This window comes from Sinocyclocheilus rhinocerous, unplaced genomic scaffold (assembly GCF_001515625.1).
Source record: "Sinocyclocheilus rhinocerous isolate Xijiao unplaced genomic scaffold, SAMN03320098_v1.1 scaffold148, whole genome shotgun sequence".
Lineage (NCBI taxonomy): Eukaryota > Metazoa > Chordata > Actinopteri > Cypriniformes > Cyprinidae > Sinocyclocheilus > Sinocyclocheilus rhinocerous.
In genome coordinates this window covers 3,418,962-3,441,594 of record NW_015653472.1, presented here as the reverse complement: position 1 = coordinate 3,441,594, position 22,633 = coordinate 3,418,962, and the positions used below count along the sequence as shown (strand labels likewise).

The following is a 22,633-nucleotide window of genomic DNA, read 5'->3' as shown; positions in this document are numbered from 1 at the left end:
TGGGTGGGGTGCTGTGTGTACATTAATGAGGAAAAAAAAATTAACTTAAATGATTTTAGCAAATGGCTGCAATATAACAAAGAGTGAAAAATTTAAGGGGGTCTGAATACTTTCCGTACCCACTGTATATATACACACACACACACACACACAGTAAGGTATGTAAGGTAAAGTAGAAAACAAAAAGGCACACTGATGTGGTGACACGACGTAAGCGCGAGCAGGTTTAAAAGACAAACTTATAAGGACATTTTCTTTCCTGATCCTTGGATAATTGTTTAGACCTCACGGCAAGTAATGGATTAGCCATGTGTGCACTTAATGGTGATTATTTAGGCGTGACAATTTACTACACTAACTGTACCTACAATGCAGGTAGTCAAAATGTCAGTAGGTCTTTCACTTTCACATATAAATACAATCAGTTCAACAATCTTTACAATAATATCGTTTGCTTTAATGTGGTGGTCTTGAATTGTATTGCATTTGTTATGACACAGGACAGGTAAATACTGGTTACTTAACTCAAGTTTGACAAGCTAATAATAATAATAATGAATTTAAAATGTAATTATCCTGTTCTTAATTATATTAGCCTATATAATTTTATCAAGTACCCAATTTAATCATTTAATCAAATAACATAATTTTTTCAAGTACCCCAACTTGAAAGATATGTGAAAGTTAACAATGCTTTTTCTTTCACACTTGGGTTAGTTAATATAATTTTTGCAATTATTGAAATTCATTAAAAAATGGAAATGAAAAGTCCTTCAAGACTAGATATTGATGTTATACCCAAGGTGGCCACTTGGCGGGGTAAAAACAACTGCTTATATTTTTCTAGTCATACCAATAACATGTTTACACTCTTATGCATTTCATATCAAAGTAGCTATAGCCACAAATTCAACTCAATCGTTAAAACATTCATTAAAATGTCTTATATTTTGTACAAAAAATAAATAAATAATAATAATAAGCATAATTTTAACTAGAATAAAGGCCTTTCAGACCTTTTTGGACTTGAAACATAATGCTACTATAATCTATTAAATTTATAGCAAATCGGCAGATAAAAAGACACATCATAAATATACTTTTGTTCTTAAGAATTATGCTATAAAGAATGTGCTATAAAATGCTTTACACACAAAAAAAAAGTTATGCATTTGGATATCTGACTAACAGAATGGATTTTAGTGTATAAGTTGTGTGTGTAAATTTAATATGGTCTCCTTTTGTCTCTCCTTTGCTAGGAGCTGACATAAATGTTGTGGATGCCGCAAGGGGGAAGGACATACGAGAATGGGCTCTGAAGACAGGTCGCTTTGAGACATTAAACAGACTTAGACGGCTGAACAGCAGGCCTCAGGCTGAACAATTCTGTGAAACATATGTCCCAGAGTGGCCAGATCTGAAGGAGCTAGTGGCCAAAGCCACAGCCACAAAAAGCACAGGACAGAAAGTCGCCCATCGCCTGAAGTCTACTTTCACCTTTAGTTTTCCACATGACCCCCAGGACAATGGCATCATGGACCATATGGTGCGCATAACCACAAGCATCCACAGTCCCTTGGTGGTCAGCGGATGCCGTCCTCTGTGTCCATCAAGCCCGCCAGAGATTGGGAAGAGACGCTTGGCCGTGCCTGAACTGATGCAGATGCACCCTGGGAAAAAGCTTGAGGAACATGTGACGCAGCACAGCAATGGCTCCATCTCTGTGGCGTCTACTTCTGCCTCTTCTGTGTCGCTTGGCTCATGCTGCTCTGACTCGGAGCGGAGAGGCAGCGTGCTCTCCATGGCCTCCAACGGAGTTCGCAAGTTTGTCCCGCGCAGCATGGCCCGCCGCAATAGTGTGTTCCCGGCCGGCTGCGTCCCCCAAATCAAGGTGACCAAGTCTGGAGAGCCAACGCCCAAGAAGGAGAAGAAGAAGAAGCTAACCAAAGGTTATTTGGAGCCACCGATATGGAAGTATAAGGAGGCTAAAGAGCAGAAGAAAAAAGAGAAGAAAAAGGAAAAAGCAGAACAAGAGAAAACGGATAAAGGAGCCAAGAAAAAAGCTAAAAAATGAATAAACTGCCAACAGGTTACAATGATGCTCTCAGATTTGCCATCATTCTAGATCTTTCATATTTGTTTCAGGAGTTAAAGAGAAATGGGTCATCATTGGACATCAATGGGACATTGTTTTCACGGTTTTTTTATATGAATGGATAGCAGGACAAGGCAGTCTAAAGACATTTGATTCATTTAAATAACCGCAATACGATTAATACCTCTCCAACAATCAGTAGGCCTATATTTACATCCATTTTGAACAGTTTCACCAACATTATTCATTGTAATGGATCATTTTACAAAATACTTTTTAAGCTACAGTGTCATATGATCCTCAAATCATACTAATATGTTGATTTGGTTCGCAACAGAACCTTTCTTATTATTATCATTGTTGAAAACAGTTGGGCTCTTTAATAGTTTTGTGGAAACTCATACATTTTTTTTCAGGATTCCTTGATAAATAGGAAGAAAAGAACAGCATTGATTGCAAATCTTTTGTTATATTATAAATGTCTTTAATGTCACTTTTGATCAAATTAATGCATCCTTGATGAAAGGTATCATTTTCTTAAAAAAAAAAAAAGAGAGAGAAAGAAAATCATACTGATTCCAAACTTTTAAACGGCCAGAAAAAAATAATCTTTCAAATAACAGCTTCTAAACAGGAGTTATTGAATTATAACCAAAGGGAGTAAAATTGTCCCTTTTTTGCGTCTAAAAGTGTCCTTGTAAGTTTCCTTTGCAAAAACAGGTTTTATAAAGCACATTAACCCCAGAATCCTATTTTATTATGTGCCATAGCACTTTTCTTGATTATTGACTGAATTATGTTTCATTTTTAAATATTACAATAAACACTAAAAAAAACAGGCGCTTTTTGATTTTTTTTCAGAATTGTTTTTTTGAAAGTCTATTATTCAGGTTCTATTTGCTCCAGCTCTCTGCAACTTATATTGTTTGATTCCACTAGGTGCCAAGATGTACCAGAAAAAAATAATCTTTCAAATAACAGCTTCTAAACAGGAGTTATTGAATTATAACCGAAGGGAGTAAAATTGTCCCTTTTTTGCGTCTAAAAGTGTCCTTGTAAGTTTCCTTTGCAAAAACAGGTTTTATAAAGCACATTAACCCCAGAATCCTATTTTATTATGTGCCATAGCACTTTTCTTGATTATTGACTGAATTATGTTTCATTTTTATGTTTGTCTAAGTAGTAATATACAAAATGGCATAAGCGAATTAGACCAAATATCACAGTTTGTGTTTTATACAATCAGTTTTTTTTCTTTCAGGAGGCACAAGACTCTATAAATTGTAAATTCCATGTGGTTTATAACAATCTAATCCAGAATCCACATCCTCCAGCTTTATATCATTCCATTTATGTGCATAATTTTAGTCCCCTGTCCCCTGCATCACCTCTGCATCAGCATCCTGCCTGCCTCCTGGAGATGAGACGCAAGCTGCTATCTGCTCTTCAGAATGTGAAACAAAGAAATAGCTGTTTATAAACAGCACTGTAGTATCCATGTATATCCATGTATATTTACTGAAACGCATCATGTACTGTACTTTACTGTCAATGCATAGTTTATCAGATTGTTTGCGGTGATTTCACGTTTAAAACGAATTATAATTATATCACAAACCTGAATATAAGCACTATAAATACTATGTCCTCTCCATGGTCTCTGACCGTTCTTCATTTCTTCAGCTTTTTCTTTCGCTTTCAAAGATCGCTTTTATCCGTGCCATTGCCTTTCAGCGCCATTATCGCCTTCAAAACAGTCTGTAAACTACAAGACCCACGCTCAAAACAGCTCCAGCGCTGAACCCGAACCTCACTCTCCCCCTCCTGTCTATTGACCCAGAGGTGTCGAATGTCACGGCACTGAGTGGCCAAATCACTCCGTGTAATCTGACCTATTGCAGCCCAATGAGCAGCCCAGAGTTGTAAAACATAAGAGCCGCTGCCCGGAGCTGCTATCATTTGGAGAACCCGTGTTTTTCAAAAGAGTGTCTTTTTTCTCTGGTGCGCTTCTGTTGCGCTTCTGCGACAAAACAATAGATTTCTCACCAATGGAAGCACGCAGAAACGTGAAAATGGTCTCGTTTGAAAGAAGATATCCTAATCTAAAAGATAATATAGAGTTTGTGGCTGTTTGCGGCTGACTGAAGCAGTAGTGCGAGTAGGAACTGTGCATTTCAATGTTTCCTCAGAGGTATCAAATTTCACATCGCGATTCTATTGAAGATCATTCGATCTGTGATTGTCACACAATAAAAGAATCTACAAAGTCAAATTCCTGAGAATGAGTGCTTTCTTGTGATATATGACTTGACTGTTTTGTGAAAAATATAAAAATACACATTCTTCGGAAATATTCTTAGCAATCATTAGGCGGAGAGTCGTGTGTGGGACGAATACATTTCTAAGCTTCATTTTACTGCTTTATGTATCATAAAACCTACATGGCTGATACCATATAAGAAAGGCTTTGCAAATGAAGCATAAACATTTTTAATGTGGGTTTGAACCCATATCCGGTATCATTCCATTTATGTGCATAATTTTAGTCCCCTGTCCCCTGCATCACCTCTGCATCAGCATCCTGCCTGCCTCCTGGAGATGAGACGCAAGCTGCTATCTGCTCTTCAGAATGTGAAACAAAGAAATAGCTGTTTATAAACAGCACTGTAGTATCCATGTATATCCATGTATATTTACTGAAACGCATCATGTACTGTACTTTACTGTCAATGCATAGTTTATCAGATTGTTTGCGGTGATTTCACGTTTAAAACGAATTATAATTATATCACAAACCTGAATATAAGCACTATAAATACTATGTCCTCTCCATGGTCTCTGACCGTTCTTCATTTCTTCAGCTTTTTCTTTCGCTTTCAAAGATCGCTTTTATCCGTGCCATTGCCTTTCAGCGCCATTATCGCCTTCAAAACAGTCTGTAAACTACAAGACCCACGCTCAAAACAGCTCCAGCGCTGAACCCGAACCTCACTCTCCCCCTCCTGTGTATTGACCCAGAGGTGTCGAATGTCACGGCACTGAGTGGCCAAATCACGCCGTGTAATCTGACCTATTGCAGCCCAATGAGCAGCCCAGAGTTGTAAAACATAAGAGCCGCTGCCCGGAGCTGCTATCATTTGGAGAACCCGTGTTTTTCAAAAGAGTGTCTTTTTTCTCTGGTGCGCTTCTGTTGCGCTTCTGCGACAAAACAATAGATTTCTCACCAATGGAAGCACGCAGAAACGTGAAAATGGTCTCGTTTGAAAGAAGATATCCTAATCTAAAAGATAATATAGAGTTTGTGGCTGTTTGCGGCTGACTGAAGCAGTAGTGCGAGTAGGAACTGTGCATTTCAATGTTTCCTCAGAGGTATCAAATTTCACATCGCGATTCTATTGAAGATCATTCGATCTGTGATTGTCACACAATAAAATAATCTACAAAGTCAAATTCCTGAGAATGAGTGCTTTCTTCTGATATATGACTTGACCGTTTTGTGACAAATATAAAAATACACATTCTTCGGAAATATTCTTAGCAATCATTAGGCGGAAATTCGTGTGTGGGACGAATACATTTCTAAGCTTCATTTTACTGCTTTATGTATCATAAAACCTACATGGCTGATACCATATAAGAAAGGCTTTGCAAATGAAGCATAAACATTTTTAATGTGGGTTTGAACCCATATCCGGATCCGCACAGTTTAAAGGAGTAGTTCACTTTCAGAGTGAAAATTTTCAGGAAAAAAAATACTATGGAAGTCAATGGTGCTCATCAACTGTTCAGATCCCAACATTTTTCAAAATATCTTCTTTTGTGTTCAACAGAAGAAAGAAACTCATACAGGTTTGGAACAAGTGGGGGGTAAATGGTGACAGAATTTTCATTCTGAAAGTGAACTACTCCTTTAAGACATATTTTTGACGTGTTTTTCTGCACTAATTTTGTTCCATGATATCATTGGAGGTTTTAAACCAATCACTAAGCTTAAGGCTAGGCTATAATTGAAGCAGTGAGGTCAAAACACAAAGGAGGACAAGTGGACTTGGAAATTAATCCACTCATTGTGCCATCCTTACGTAACTGATCAGATCTTTGCCTTTAAGTGAAGTGAGGTAAAGCCATGTAAACCAAATTACAGGCTGGGCGAAACATTTTGAGCAACAGTTTTTTCACAAGAGTTTTTTTTATTTTTTTATTCAGTATCATGTCCTGCTGTTCCTTTTCTGAATGAGGAATATGCAGAAATAAACTGCCGAAAGCGGTTTTTCTTCAATTTGTAGTGTAGAATGTGTGCTGTCAGAATGAGAGTCCAAATAGCTGATAAAAACGTCACAATAATCTAGTGAAAAGCTGCGTGTTTGTAAGAAACAAATCCCTCAAGGCATTTTAACTTTAAACTGTCGTTTCTGGCCAAAATACCAGTCCATAATCCATAATAATGCTTCCTCCAATGAAAAAGTCCATCAGCTGTTGTCCCCCAACATCAAAATCCACCAACATATTTGTTTAGAATTGTTTTCACTTGTAAATGTTGCTTGATCTATGCATATTCCTCTCCTGATTTAGACGAGAACACTTTTTCACTGGAGAAAGCAATATTATGGATAGCCAGAAGCAACAGTTTGAAGTTAAAAACATCTTGATGGATTTGTTTCGTTAAAAAAAAAGCCACTTTTCACTTCACAAGATGTTAATTGATGGACTGCAGTCGTGTGGATTACTTGTGGATTATTGTGATGTTTTTATTAGCAGTTTGGACTCTCATTCTGATGGCACCCATGCACTGCAGAGGATCCATAAGTGATGTAATGCTAATAAGTGATATAATGCAAAATTTCTCCAAATCTGTTCCAATGAAGAAACAAACTCATCTACATCTTGGATGGCCAGAGGGTGAATACATTTTAAGTAGGCTAAATGTTCATTTTTGGGTGAACTATTCCTTTAAAATGTTTCAAACAAAGCATCGTTCATTTCAGACCTGTGGGATCTTTATACATTCGAGAATATTAGAGAATCAATAGTTCTGATTTATTTAAATAAGTGGTAAAAAGGGAAGTGGAGTTGTTGTCCTCTGCTCAAAATAATTTCTCAGCAAAAAGGATTTCCATCAGTCATGTGGAAACAGTTAATGTGTGCTGCTGTTAATAGAAGTCTGAGAAAAGACAGACCTCAAAATCACACATATCATGGGAATAGAATAAATAAACACACAATTGCTGTTCAAATAACAGTTCTTCTTCTCCTCTCCTCAGATCAGAGGAGTGCCAGCTGTGTCTGAAAACACCAGCCAAGAAAGCAGATTGAAGAGGTCTCCAAAAGAAAAAACTGCATGGCCATTTTCTCTCATGTGTTATGATGCAGTCTAAGTTCATATAAATCTTGGAACTTATTTCTTGATTATGTTGTAATGAATGAAAGATGGGATATTTGTTTCCATCATATCTGTAAGAGCTGTCATGCTGTTAGCTGAGATTCCTCTCTGCCTCATTGACCATATGGGAGGCTTCAAGCTTTAGTGGGAGACGTCACCATAACTTCAGGGCGCCCTGCCTTCAGCAGTGTCCCATTAAATAAACCAACTGTCCATCTGTGTCCAAAAAGCAATTTAGGGCCTCAGGATCACCAGATTTGCTTATCACTGACAACCTTTTTATGCACATAATTTTCAAATTAAGGTCTAAATTCTAGTATTTATGTGAATTTGTGAAAATGATCTTACATTACATAACCAGCATTTTCTGAATAAATGAAGACATACATATTCTCGCTATTGTCATTCGTTATGCAATTTTTTCATTTTGACCAGAATTTGGTCATATTCTATTATAGTTGAATGAACACTAGTGTTCAAAAGTTTTTTTTTTAATAAAGTGCTTTTAGTCAGCAGAGTACGCTTTAAATTGATCAAAAGTAACAGTAAAGACATTGTTACAAAAGATTTGTGTTTCAAATAAAAGATGTTCTTTTTAACTTTCTATTCAAAGAATCCTGAAAAAGCACAACCGTATTAACATTGATAATAATTTTAGACTTAGAAACTTACACAATGTTTTTATAGTACAATGACCTCTTATATATCAAAAGATCAAGAGAATTTTGATTTCTCCATTCATGACCCCTTTAACAATTTAGTTCCCTACTATACAGATAAGTCACTTAAAAACAGCAATGATTAATAATTATGACATAATTGTATTCCAAAAACTCCTATAACCCAAAGTATATTACATTACTGTATATATTAACATTGATAATAATAAGAAATGTTTCTTGAGCAGCAAATCAGCATTAGAGTGTTTTCTGAAGGATCATGTGACACTGAGTAATGGCTGCTGAAAATGCAGCTTTGATATCACAGGAATAAATAAAATTTAAAAATATATTCAAATAGAAAACAGTTATTTGAAACTGTAATAATATTTCACAATTGTTACAAAAGATTTGTGTTTCAAATAAAAGATGTTCTTTTTAACTTTCTATTCAAAGAATCCTGAAAAAGCACAACCGTATTAACATTGATAATGATAAGAAATGTTTCTTGAGCAGCAAATCAGCATTAGAGTGTTTTCTGAAGGATCATGTGACACTGAGTAATGGCTGCTGAAAATGCAGCTTTGATATCACAGGAATAAATACAATTTTAAAATATATTCAAATAGAAAACAGTTATTTGAAACTGTAATAATATTTCACAGTATTGCTGTATTTTTATTGTATTTTCTGATTAAATAAAAGGCAACTTAAGCAACTTCAAAATATATTCAAATAGAAAACAGTTATTTGAAACTGTAATAATATTTCACAATATTGCTGTATTTTTATTGTATTTTTTGATTAAATAAAAGGCAACTTAAGCAACTTCTTTCAAAAACATTACAAAACAATTACAACCCTAAACTTTTGAACAGCAATATATATAAATTATTTCTAAATGTGAATTGAGTTACTGTCAAATATTACAAAATGCAACATTAAATGACAAGAGCAAGCATTTCCAGAAAATAACAGTTCATTATTCAAACCTTGTAAGGTTTCAAACAGTTTTGGTTACCAGCTCAGATCTTTTAGATTATGGCTACACCGCACCCAAAAACCCTGCAGTTAAACAACTTTAATGATAAACAATTTGTTTTAATCCATTTATTTTAAATAACATCCTAAAACATTTTTCAATTTCAACTGAAGACACAAACGGAGATGACCAACTTGAGATCACATTTGAGATGTGATTTGCTCAGAAGGCACATGAATCCTCTATGAAGTTCTATTCATAAGCAACCAGCTATGAGGGAAGAAAAAAAAAACAGACGTGGAAAAAATGAAAGGTCTTGCAGCAACAGGAAAACAGCTATGAGAGCACATTCCTAGTGAACCCCGGCTTAGACAATGAGGGGTGGGACAAAACTGTAGATTTTAAAATCTGTAATCTAACCCCTAAATCAAGAACATTGCTCAAAGTTTGCTTTACACTTATCGAGATGGAGTCGTCAGGAGTCGACCAGGGAATGTTTATTTCAAAGCGGAAGAAGCCTGTTTCTTCTCCGAGAAGTAGTTTCTTGTTTTCGGTTTATCAGCTCGAGATTTGACTGGAGATATATGCCACGACTCGATATGTTCTGCATCTACACCATATTTCGCTTGAGGAAATAGGACTGATCGGATTGTGCGTGAATGAAAACTGAACTGTAAAGAGTTTAACTAGAGTTTACACCGAGAGTGCCAGGATGTGGAAAAAGTTAAGGATCCAGCACATCTGGATATGACTTGCGCCGCTGATTTCACCATATTCGACGTTAGGAGATAATACTTTTATGTTTTGAGTAATGAGAGACGAGTTTCATAAACAGATGAAGTTTGATAAACTTAATTCGTGAGTGAGCACAAGACGAAAATCAGGTAAACCACCCTTCATGTTTTCTTATCTCTTTTTTATCTATCTCTCTGAAATTGCTCTTATGGTGAATGTGGCGTAAACCATGAATATATATGAATACTATTTAGAGTGTAAAATTGATAACGTTTTTAATGAAAGGGTCATGAATAGTTGATAAATGCTTGGTTAGAGCTTCTTTACCATTGTGAAGGGACAGTAGCAGCGATTTTAATTTAAACAAATCACAACATCCAGAAAAACACAAATCATAGTCGTTGTTTTTTCTCTTTCATCCTTTAAATTCATAGGCTATTTGAGGAACGTTCTCTTCACAGGTGAGTTGTCAGATAACAGAAGGACATTTCAAATATGTGTTACAGGTTGGTCATTTTTAAATGTGTGTCTGTGTAATATGCCTAATGATGATGCAGTATCTGAGTCCAACAATGGTAGGCCGCATTATATATCACATTGCCTAAGTATTAGAATTAAATATTACAAGAATTTAAATAATGTAATAACCATTGCAATAGCTTAAATACCAGTATTCTGTGTAGACATCTTTGCACGCCATGTTTTACAAGAATACTTGTTGCACTGACTAGCACAGAGCCCTAAATGAAAAACACAGAACCGTGAGGTCAGTTAATTTATCTCTCTAACTGTGAAATGCTGGCGCTTACAAATACATTGAGGCGTACCAGTCCTTTTTAACTGCAGTCAATACAGGCAAGTTCCTACAGCTGCAAGATGTAGTCAGAGATATGCTGCTGAATGCTGAAATTCCCCTTGACATGCTATACTCCATCTAAACTCTTTTAAACAGAATTTTGCTCATTCTTTTATAATCATCATCATTATACACGCAGCCCTTTCATAGCTTAAAATGAACTAAATATGAAAATGAAAAATGAAAATAAATCACCAGTTACAGGACTTCAGACTTTCACTGTCACTTATGCATTCATAAAAAAATATAACCCAATTCATAATTCATAACTCAAAATATTAAAATAAAAAAGCATTCCCTATATTCACACTACCTGACAGGGTAGTTGTAAGTCACTTTAATATAATTACTATTAGAAATAATTAACCTAAATAATAATTAACATAAATAAATGTTAATATAAATGACAAAACAAAGCTGTGAGCAGCAAAGGGTTTATTCTATTTCATAAAATGAGTGCTGAGAAAAGTGGAAGGAGAATAAAAAAGTGCACTGTTAGTTCCCTTGGGTCTTACATGGGAGAATGCTGACAAGCAGGTCATCGAAACAGGAATCGCATTTCACCATGTTCACTTTAGGCTTTGATTCAAGACGGACACTATCTGATTTGAGAAACATCCTGGCAGCTTGGAAGTAAAGATCAGTGTACCCAGAGAGAAGAGAGCATTTCCAAAAGGGTGGGGTTGTTTTCCACCTTAAATGTGGCCCAGAGGGCCCAGCAATTACCCATTTGTTGTGCACTAAGCGTACGTGACAAAGTTGTTTACACTGACCCACCTGCGCTTACATTGGTGGGCTTAAATGGAGTCCTTAAAAGACTACTCCACAGACAAAGTGACTCATGCTGGAATCTCGCTCTATGTGTTTCTATATCAGGAAGTGGTCATTGTCATTTCCAGTTACCCTATATTTGTGTGTGGGCTTGCATCCCATAATGCCATTCACTTATATCAAATGTATTGCAGGTAGCAACAAATATCACAGATTAAATAGATTAAACATTCAAGGAAACTTCTCATACATATCGCTTTGCATACATATCGCTGAAGGCAGTTTTATGTGTATGCCATTTCTTCAGAAGGGAAGGAGCAACTCTGGCTCTAATTACCGATCCATTTCAAAACATCATGGCTGACTCTGTTTTTCCATGACATCACATAAGTATATAGTACACATACTTTAATTACAGTGTTGGGGCAACACGAAAATGTTATTTTTTTCAGCATCCTACTGTTATACAGTGATCACAGAATGAATTCGGCCAATTTGGGTCACCTAATAACTTAAAAATGTATGAATGTCATTGAATTATACAAAAATTTATAATTCTAATGTATTATTTAATTATACAATAATGTATAATTATATAAAAAAGGCATCTGCAAACAAATGATGCTAGAGATTTTCTCAGAACTCTTAATATCATTATAGCATAAATTTATATATTTTTTTCACCTATTGCTTGTTGAAAGTGGCTTGGATGACAGGCCAACACTTCAGCATGCAGGTTTTCCATCTTCTTCATATAATAGGCTTTCACTCAGCCATTTTGCTTGCGTGACCAGTCGACTTCCAGACCTAGAGGAACAAGCAATCCGTAGTATCTGGACGGCTAGCCGGGTGCGGCCTCTGAATGGCAGGAAGTATAGCCATCAATATTTACTCTGCGTGTGCAGCAGCCAGAGTGTCTGCGAGGACCAGTGGCACAGAGGAGAGCGAGGCCTCCACTAAAGTCCTCTCTCACCCACTCTGACTATTATTGCAACACAGACAGACTGACTGGACCCTCTCCATCTGTCATTCTTTAGCTCATGACTTCCTTTGGTGTGGACAGGGATTATTGAGCTTTTTTCCATTAGGGCTTGAAAAGAGATTCCTACACTACATGTCACTGTATGATTATGCCATTATATGATTCCAGCATGGAGCGTTGCCTTGTAAATGCCAGATCATCGAAGGATGGTGCAAGGGAGCATGGGATATGCATACAAGAATAAATGGAAGGAGCTGGAAGGTTTTTTTGTGTGTGTCGAAGTGCTCGCTCTTACCCTGTATTCTGTATTCCTTCTTTCCTAGACATGAAGGCTTCTGAGATGCTCACTGTACTGTTTGTTTTGGTGTGTTCAGGGAGATATGCAACTCTCGCAGGTGAGGTTACATAATTGCAGTCACACTAGTTTTTATGTGTGCATATTTACAGTGTTACACGAAAACTAGCCGGGTGATGTAGATATTTGCTTCCTGAGTAGACAATAAGCCAGAGGAAGCATGTATCTTCCTGCTCTGTTTGGACATCTTTTTAGACAGTTGCATGTTTCTTTTTTTTCAAATCATGTTTTGGCACTCTCCCCCGAGAATGGTGAGTTAGCCGTCATATACACAGTATATATAATCGGCTGAAATATTGTAATATTACTCAAACATAATTTTTACTTACATTATCGCTGTCTTGACCGTAGATGAAGGTGAAGAGGACATTTTACAGTGCAGCTGTGAGAACACATATGCTTGCGTAAACAACACCTGCTGGGGTCGCATTTGCTTCTACAGTTCGGTCTATGAGCAGGTAGTCAGGGGCTGTTTTCCCACCAGTGAGCAATGCCACGTGCCTAAAGTACCCGAAGTGTATTCCAAGTGCTGCTTCACACACCTCTGCAATGCAAACCTAAGTGTGCCTGAAAAAACAGGTAAGTCATTTTTTTAAAAACATCTTTTTAGCTCAGAAAACAGTTACTCGTTTTAGAGTTAATACAGAGATTCATTACTAAAATCAAAGAGACTTTTGCATCAGTTGGCCTGACATCTGTAAATTTTACTCTCTGCTGCCTTCTACTGTTATATTGGTGATTTACAGGGTTTAAACGTATGCTTGAGTTTTAGTTAGTGATTCCTCATATGTTTTGGTCATGTTAATATATTTCTAATCAAAATGCAAAATGTATTTTAGGATTGGAAATGTATTTTCTTGCCCTTTTTTATGCTATAATATTGTTTAAACCTTCAAATGCCAAAATATATAAAAAATCTGCTTAAAATGTTATATAAAATTTGAAAAATATATATCCTGCATATTATATTAGCTATATATGCTGCATTTAGCGTGTATACACACACACACATTTATATATATATATATATATATATATATATATACACATAAATTTACATCGCTATTTTTTTCAGTTGGCCTGGTACAGTGATGTTACTCTCTGTTGTGTCTGTTTCCAGTGGAAAAGTCCATCGGAGTGATTCTGCTGGTGGGAGTGCCATTGTTGGTGCTGCTGGTGTTGTCTATGGTAGCCTGTGGGCTCGTGTTGTGGCTGCGTACAAGGCGACAGCACCAAGACACTTCCATGCTCAAAGTCCCTAGTGGAGAGGACCCAGCATATGAGGTAAAACGGTACTGCTGGGTGGCATTCACAGCATATTTGTAATGAACAGGTCTTAATGATTATTATCTGATTTTTGTGCTCTTATTTACATAAGAAAAAAATTTCAGCTGTTTCGTGCACTCGAGAACGTCCACTATGGTTTCGGACACCACTAAAAATGGCTGTTCCCTCAAATAGTGCCCTATTTAAGGGTATAGGGGGCGATTTCGGACACAGCCCCTATATCTGACACAGCCCCTATATCTGACACACCCACTTCAGGTCTGGCAGTCTCCACTAATGATCTGATGAGCTGAATCAGGTGGGATAGATGAGGGAGACATACAAAATGTGCAGGGCTGGGGGTACTCCAGGACAGGTTTGAGAACCACTGTCATAGACAATGAGATTCAGTGGACAGAAAATGGAGTTTTCTACTGCTCAGATTTTACCTATGGAAAAAAATACCCTTGTAATCTCAAATATGTCTCACAATGTCATAAACTGTGCTTGAGATCCCAAAGTTTCTAATCAAAAGAGGAGAAATATCTGAGACAAAGTTAATTTGTTAATTGAAATAGAGTTGAGATCTTTAATTCAGTCTCCTGAGCAGCCTCTGAGCAAAATGTTCTGCTCTGAGTTGTGATTCAAATTGCGTGTGATTTTTCGCCTGGTCGGTAATCTAAGTGTGTCTACTTCTCCTTTTTAGGATATCTTTGATGAGTTTTGTACGTCGGGCAGTGGGACCGGCCTCCCTTATCTGGTGCAGAGGACCATGGCTCGACAGATCTCTCTGGTTGAATGTGTTGGTGAGAGAACATTCATCTAATTTCATCATCAACATCTCATTACACAATGCTGCATTGGCAGAGGTTGAAACAACTACAGGGTGATGCTATGAATCTAGGAGGTTGATATATGTCATGCTGCATCTTTTTTTTCTTTTTAAAGAGATTTTTTTAATTCTTTTTTCATACTGTTCAACATTGAGTTTGATTGAGTGGATGGTGTCATATTTATTGAAATGTACTTTAAATTTAAATACTTTAATATGTTAAATGCTACCATAATTTATTAAATATATTTTAGATTACACTCATTTAAATTATAATTATATTATTGTTATAACAAATGTATTATATTACAAATAATATTATAAAATTTTAAATAAGCGTAATTGTGGATTTAAATATATATTCTAATTATTATTATTACTTCTACTAGTAGTAGTTAGTAGTATTGTTGATGTTGTTGATTATAATACTATTAATTTACTATTAATAATTATTAATTAATTAATTAATTTGGTTATTAAAATGTATACTATTCTTATTTTTATTATTATTTATATAACCAGTAATATTACTATTCATACTATAAAAGGAATTTAGTGTAACTTGTGGATTGAAAGATATATTTTAAGCATTTTTTTTTATTATTATTAAATTTGTTTTAAAATGTGAAATACAATAATGCAGTAGTGCACTCATGATGGCTATACATCACTATACTATGCATCTAATTTCATTATTAATGTTTCTGACAGGTAAAGGACGTTATGGAGAGGTATGGAGAGGCACCTGGATGGGAGAGAGTGTGGCTGTCAAGATTTTCTCTTCTCGTGATGAACAGTCCTGGTTTAGAGAGACTGAAATCTACAACACGGTCCAACTAAGGCATGAAAACATCTTGGGTAAGTTCCACCCACACTGCATTTTTCATTACTTGTGTGGGAAGGTATCGTTCTGCGAGTACTGCTGCAGTCACAATATGTTCTAACTTACCCAAACATCACTTTTCCAATGAAGGAATTTAACAACGTTCGATTTAAAATGTAATATTTCTCTTACACATGTTCTCTGTCCGTCTATCAGGCTTCATAGCATCAGACATGACGTCTAAAAACTCGAGCACTCAGCTGTGGCTGGTCACACACTTCCATGAGTTGGGCTCCCTCTATGACTTCCTGCAGTACAGCATGCTGGACCCCGAGGGCTGTCTGCGCATGTGCCTGTCCATCGCCAGCGGCCTTGTGCACCTCCACACGGAGATCTTCAGTACACAGGGCAAACCGGCCATTGCACACAGAGACCTGAAGAGCCGCAACATTCTGATGAAGAGAAACGGCCAGTGCTGCATCGCAGACCTGGGTGAGAAAGTAGGACAAAAATAGACGTGTCTATAGCACATCACTCATTCCAAACTATATGTGATACAGAAATGAATGACTGCTCAAATTGTCCTGCTGGTTGAGGTGAGGTGTTCTGATTACCAGAATATCACAGAGGCTTTAAACCTGGTATGGGACACCTTTGTAATCATCTAGCAAAATACCATAGCAACCACCAGAAAAAAATAAAAAATATGCTAAAAACATTCAGTACACTTTAGCAATAGCATAACAATACCCTGGAAACCACCCAGAACACTGTAAGAACCACAAGAACACCTTTGCAACTGCATAAAACATGATTGTTTTTTTAACATAATCTGTCTTCTGTGTGCCCTCTCAGGCCTGGCTGTCATTCACTCTCAGTCTAATGACTATCTGGATGTGGGCAACAACCCCAGAGTGGGCACCAAGCGTTATATGGCACCGGAGGTTTTGGATGAGAGTATTCGTGTTGACGTTTTTGAGTCCTATAAACAAACTGACATCTGGGCCCTGGGTCTCGTATTGTGGGAGATAACTCGTCGAACTATTGTAAACGGTAAGATGGAGAAAATATTCAACTTCATTTGGTGGCACCACTGCTGTCCTGTGCTCTTGTGACTTGGAATTAATTTTAAATAAGTTTAAAAGCGATGCATACAGTATTGATACAAAAAACTAATATGCTGAGACTTATCAAATAATAATTGCAACATTCAGTGAAAAGTTCTTTGACTGTAGGATCTCAATGTTCTAACTAACTTTCGTTTTCTGTTGCTAAGCAACGATTTTCACCATTCTGATAGATGTGATAGACTTCTCTATTTATTTTTCCTCATAAGTTTCTTCGTCTTCCCCTCCATTCCTCCCTCAGTTTTTTCTCCATGGGTACGTCTGTCTCCTCTATCCACCCACGATTAGCGGCCCAATAATTATAAACAATCTTATCTGGTGTCAACACTCCCGCTCATGTAGTCCAGATGCGCTTGTTCTCTCTCTCTCTTTTCTTGCTCTCTCACACACACACACACTCACTTATTAAGAAGCACTTAATCAACCCTTTATATATAATTTGTATGTAATATGTACTAACTGTAAAACATTAGTCAAATGCACCTTTCTTGTAGTTGTAGTATAGGATATATGTATCAGTAAGATTTTTTTTATGTTTTTGAAAATAGTCTCTTTTGTTCACCAATGCTGCATTTATTTAACTGGGAATACAGTTTAACTGGTAATACGATTTAAATTAACTGTTTTTATTTGAATACATTTTAAAGTGTAATTTATTTTTATGATGGCAAAGCTCAATTTTAAAAAGCATTAATATTATTAATATTTTTGTGGACACTGTAATGCATTTTTTTCAGGATTCTTTGATGAATATAAAGTTTAAAATAACAGCATTTATTTGAAATAGAAAGCTTTTGTAACATTATAAATGTCTTTACTGTCACTTTTGATCAATTTAATGCCTCCTTCCTGACTTTAAGTATTAACTTCTATAATTTAAAAAAAAATCTTACAGGCTCCAAACTTTTTAAAGGTTAGTGTGTAAATATGCAAGCTACTAATTTGCATTTTTAAAACACTTCTTTATATAACTTCTGTTTTAAGTATAAAAATGCAACAAAAACAAAAAACTTTTTTAATGGTCTCACTGTAGCTTTTTACCCCATAATGTCAGCTGCCATAAGCTGCTCATAGACTCCCTGGATAATTTCCAGCCATCCTCCCACAGAAGTATTAGTACTGCCAACCTTCAAACTCCCAAACCACTGTTTTATAGATATGGTCAGAAGAGACTTTCAGTCTCAGCACACATCTGCATTTTTGTCAGTAAAAATTCAAATGCAATGTAGTCAGCAAATGTTGACAAAAACCCATAAAATCCCTTAATTCTGTGTTTTTCTCAGGGATTGTGGAGGAGTACAGACCGCCGTTCTTTGACGTAGTGCCCTCTGACCCAAGTTTCGAGGAGATGAAGAAAGTGGTGTGTGTTGACCAGCACAGGCCCAGTCTCCACAATCGACTACACTCTCATCCGGTGAGATACTCAAACATGCCAGAGATACAGACTCAATGACTCAGAAGACTTGGACTCTAGTCAGACGCTACACAAGGCTTTGCTTTGACAGCTGTAGTCTGGAGCAATTTATTAGGAAAGCATTAAATGTGTGTGGGACAAAATATTCTGTCAGTCTATGATGTCACTGAAAATAATCTTGTGGGCTTTAATTTTAGGCTTGCTGTACAGAGCTTATTTATTGCATATGCAACATAGAAAATGGATGGAAATTTACATTTATCCTGCTTAATGGCATTATCAAGACAGAGGAAAGTAGCTATTCAGCAGCCATGTGAAGAGCAGACTTGCAAGCTAGTCGCTAAATTTGTTGCAATTTGCATTTGAAAATAATTCTCCCTTTGAGTCCATATCTCTTGTTGAAACTGTTTTGCCATATTAGACTCTTATGTCTGCCACATACACATACTCCCTCCTACAATATATCTGCTCAGAAGAGAAATCCAAAAAAACACAAACAACTAACAGTTTTGAAAGACAAATCCGATATGACGCATATTTCAAAGCTAGCATGACACATCAACACAGTTCTCACAAAATCCTATTGTTTTGTCTCAGAAGTGGGTGAATTTGGAATTGAAGTTGAAATACAGTGAAATCTGGGTCACTTCTTTGTGTCTATTTTGGTAGTTTGATTTGAAATGAACTCCAGTCACTTATATATTCATACATTTGCACACCGAGAGGAACATGTGACCATCAGAAATGACAAAACAAATGATTATCTACTCTTTCTATATGTTTTTCTGTCAAGATCCTGTCTGCAATTGCGAAGATTATGAAAGAGTGCTGGTTCCAAAGCCCTTCAGCTCGACTCACTGCTCTGCGTGTGCGAAAGACCCTCTCCAAACTGGACCAGGACCATGACTACGACATAGACAAGCTCAAACTGGACCTCTAGAATAAACCCCCTGCCATGCATTTCCAAGGAAGTTAAATTCTAATGGACCCATATGATATATTTATCCATATGAGTACTTTCAGACTCTTTTAATGTGCTTTTCAAGCTTCTTGTCTTAAGGCTCCACTGAACATGGTTTATCTTATCATGACGTTGGTTCACTGTGGGAAGTCGAGGCCATAACTCTGCAGTTAAATGTTTCTCCTCAAATATATCCACACGACTGCTCTTCTAGGACCTGCATATTTCAACACGGTGACTCATTTGTTACTGAAATTAAAACAAGGTTGATAAACCCACAAAATTCTTTTCAATATAGTGAGAAGGTTTTTCGGCCAGGATGTGGGTCATTCTGGACTTCCTCACTGCGGTGTTTCCTGAAATTCTTAACTTCCTAAACATGACTCTAACCTAGAAAGGTTGGCACATGCTTTAGACTGTTTGTTGCACTTATTTTTTTTGTAGCTGTTTTTGGTTCCATGAAAGACTTTGAAATGAATTTGAATCTTTTTAAGAACAAGAACTGCACCAAGTAATCATTCAAACTTAGGACATATTATTAGAGTGCACTTTTATAAATTGTTAAATATTTTTTACAAGATCAAAATTACAATCACATTACTCTAGCTGTAATATATATTTTTTTATAATGTACAATATATTTGCTTTTTCAAAAATAATTAAAAAAAAACTGTATATACAAGTTATTTTGCACAAAATGTCTATCGTTATTTTCACTCCAAATAATAGTATTTAAGTATTAATAAAACTTCAGTATACTGAAGCAGACTGAACATTTCTCTGCATCAAAGGGGTCTTCAACAGAGGGACTACCAATTATTGATAGATCTCAAGCAAATGTTTGTAGTGGAAAAAAATTAAATACTGATAAAGTGTATAAATAAATACATGATCATGTTTATAAATAAACAAACAAATAATCACAAGAAGCTAAATTTCACTTAAATGGGTCATTGAACATTAACAGTTTTGTCCACTAGAAAAAAAACTTTTGTCCACAAGAGGGCATCATTAATTGCTCTTTCCGCCCACCCCAAAGTGTAACATTGGGTTCTTGTTGCCTTTTCTCTCAGCACAGCAAACTTTGCCACAGCCTGATCTGGTTAATGAATACAGTGTCACTTCAGTAGTCCTTAAGGAGATATAAGGGATCTATTTACTTTTGCCTCAATCCATTTCTTATAAACCATAAACAATGTGTATCCTGTCTTACAAGCCATGCAATCTACACTCTTAAAAATAAAGGTGCTTCAAAAGGTTCTTCAAGCGATCTAACACACGACGTAACAGTTACGTAACGTATTCGTAATTTTTGGTAATTTTGTGATTTACCAACAGACAACGTAACCACGACGTCGTATGCTCGTAATTCCATTACACTCTTAAAAATAAAGGTGCTTAAAAGGTTCTTCACAGCGATGCCATAGAAGAACCATTCAGACAAAGGTTCTTTAAAGAACCATCTCTTTCTTACCTTTTTGTAATCTGAAGAACCTTATTTCGCCACAAAGAACCTTTTGTGAAACAGAAAGGTTCTTCAGATGTTAAAGGTTCTTTATGGAACCATTTAGACAAAAAGGTTCATCTATGGCATCGTGAAGCACCTTTATTTTTAAGAGTGTAGCAATTGTTAGAATTGTTGTTCGGCATGAGAGACAATAAAAGACCCGATACCCCTCGGGAACCACCAAGACACACCTCTGTGTTGTTGAACAACATTTCACAGATACAATACTGAATGCATCCTTCACTATCATGTTTCAGACAGACCTATATTTACCCGGTGCAAACAGATATCTCACGTATCTTATTCATAGAAACGAGACTGCCAAATGGGTGTCTTTCCAGTATAAATCCCTTCCTACGCACACCGACACACAGAGAAGGCCAAAAGAGCAGATGTTCCACTGATTGATTTTTCCGTACATTTCTGCCATATGTACATTAATTGACAGTCACCACTGATAAGCTACCACTAAATATTGTAGAAGCTTAATTTGCTGTAAAGTTGCTTTGCAATGATTTGTATCGTGAAAAGCGCTGTACAAATAAACTTGACTTGACTTGACTTGATTGATGGATATTTATAAGATGTTTATCTCGTTTTTTTTTTTTTTTCCTGAGCCAAAGTTTCCCTTCAGCATGTCGTGTTTGTCTTGCTGTCAGACTGTATGGCGGAGTGAGAGGATGGGCATTGATTTCTGTCTGCCTGTTTATCTATATCTGCGCCCTCGCTATATCCATCTGTGGAGGAGCACAGAGAGGGGGCTTTACTGGAGATAATTTCCCAACTCTGCCTGTCCAGTCAGACAGACAGAGGGTTATTTTTAACAGGAGCACAGTGGCTGAGTAGAGTATCAATGCCCCGCTCTGGTAGGCCAGACTCCTCTGAAATGGTGCCCTTCTATCAGCTGTGACATTTTTACACAGAGTGGACCCATTCCACAAGCCTTTGTTTGGAAAACTCGGATATGAACGCCCAGCTGAAATATGTGGATTGATCATTGAAAGATATGACCCCACTTTATATACAATAGACAGCCAGGGGCCAGATTAGTATGCAGTCTAGCGAAGGCAAAGAGGTTAATGGTAACAATAGAGGTTTAAGACTGCAGGCCGCAAGACTAAACGCTTTGTGTTTGACCTTTGCATCGAGAGCAACTTGAAAGGACTTTCAGTGTAATTAGATTAGAATTTGTACATCATTCTTTATGTACCCATACGGCTTAATGCACTAACCGAGAGTCTCCTCGTGTCATGTGGCCATTAAGAGGACAAATACTGAGTGCATCAAATGTCTCTTTATTCCTCAAAATTAAAATCACAAGTTCTCCTCTGCCCTGCTATTTAGAGGAAGTAAACATCCTGAGGTCCTGGCAGAAGCCAGAGCGCTCCTATAGGAATATGTTTGACTTATTTCCCTAAAGACGCAGTTTCCTTTTTCATACTATGAAGTCAAGAACTAATCAGTGATTTGTTATGGGGGTCTGAGGTCTCTTAAGCTTAGCCCATACTGTGGTTTTTGTGGGAGTCCTGAATGCTTTTCGTGCTGCTCACAGGGGTTCTGTAAGCTCCTTTGGATCACACACATCGCACAATGTGGGTCCAGCTCGCAAAGGTAACTTGGCTCCGGAGTCATATTATTAATGCTGAGACTCTGGAGAATAGTGAACACCTCCTGCTGGATCACTACTAAGATGTGATAAAAAAAAAACGGCAAATATCTCACTGCTTTCATACACGTCAGACCTTAAAATATTCTCATCAAAAAATAAGAAATGTTCTCTCATTAAACAACCATTCTCTGATAATGAATGTATGCATGTACAACACATTTTATGATAACTGTTACATAAAATATTTCCATGATCTGGATGCATTTTTCCCATTCAACT

The 22,633-nt window shown here is 36.7% G+C and overlaps 2 protein-coding genes across 3 annotated transcripts in view; both read left to right on the top strand.

Moving 5' to 3' along the window:
* LOC107716213 (ankyrin repeat domain-containing protein 33B-like) overlaps positions 1-2,236 on the top strand; it is a 7,768-nt gene extending 5,532 nt beyond the window's left edge. The window contains exon 5 of the mRNA XM_016522590.1: positions 1,260-2,236. Coding sequence (XP_016378076.1) covers positions 1,260-2,074 — 815 coding nt within the window. The 3' untranslated portion in view covers positions 2,075-2,236. The remainder of the gene's footprint in view (positions 1-1,259) is intronic.
* Positions 2,237-9,483: 7,247 nt separating this feature from the next.
* LOC107716208 (activin receptor type-1-like) lies at positions 9,484-20,491 on the top strand. Of its 2 annotated transcripts, XM_016522583.1 has the most exons (11): positions 9,484-10,000; positions 10,286-10,312; positions 12,784-12,855; positions 13,167-13,394; positions 13,936-14,099; positions 14,788-14,887; positions 15,625-15,771; positions 15,953-16,228; positions 16,592-16,789; positions 18,147-18,277; positions 19,071-20,491. In XM_016522583.1, the coding sequence occupies exons 3-11, from the start codon at positions 12,786-12,788 to the stop codon at positions 19,215-19,217; spliced, it is 1,461 nt and encodes a 486-aa protein (XP_016378069.1). In that variant the 5' UTR covers positions 9,484-10,000; positions 10,286-10,312; positions 12,784-12,785; the 3' UTR covers positions 19,218-20,491. The 2 variants fall into 2 exon arrangements, with proteins under 2 accessions (XP_016378069.1, XP_016378068.1); XM_016522582.1 differs by lacking the exon at positions 10,286-10,312.
* Positions 20,492-22,633: the final 2,142 nt, after the last annotated feature.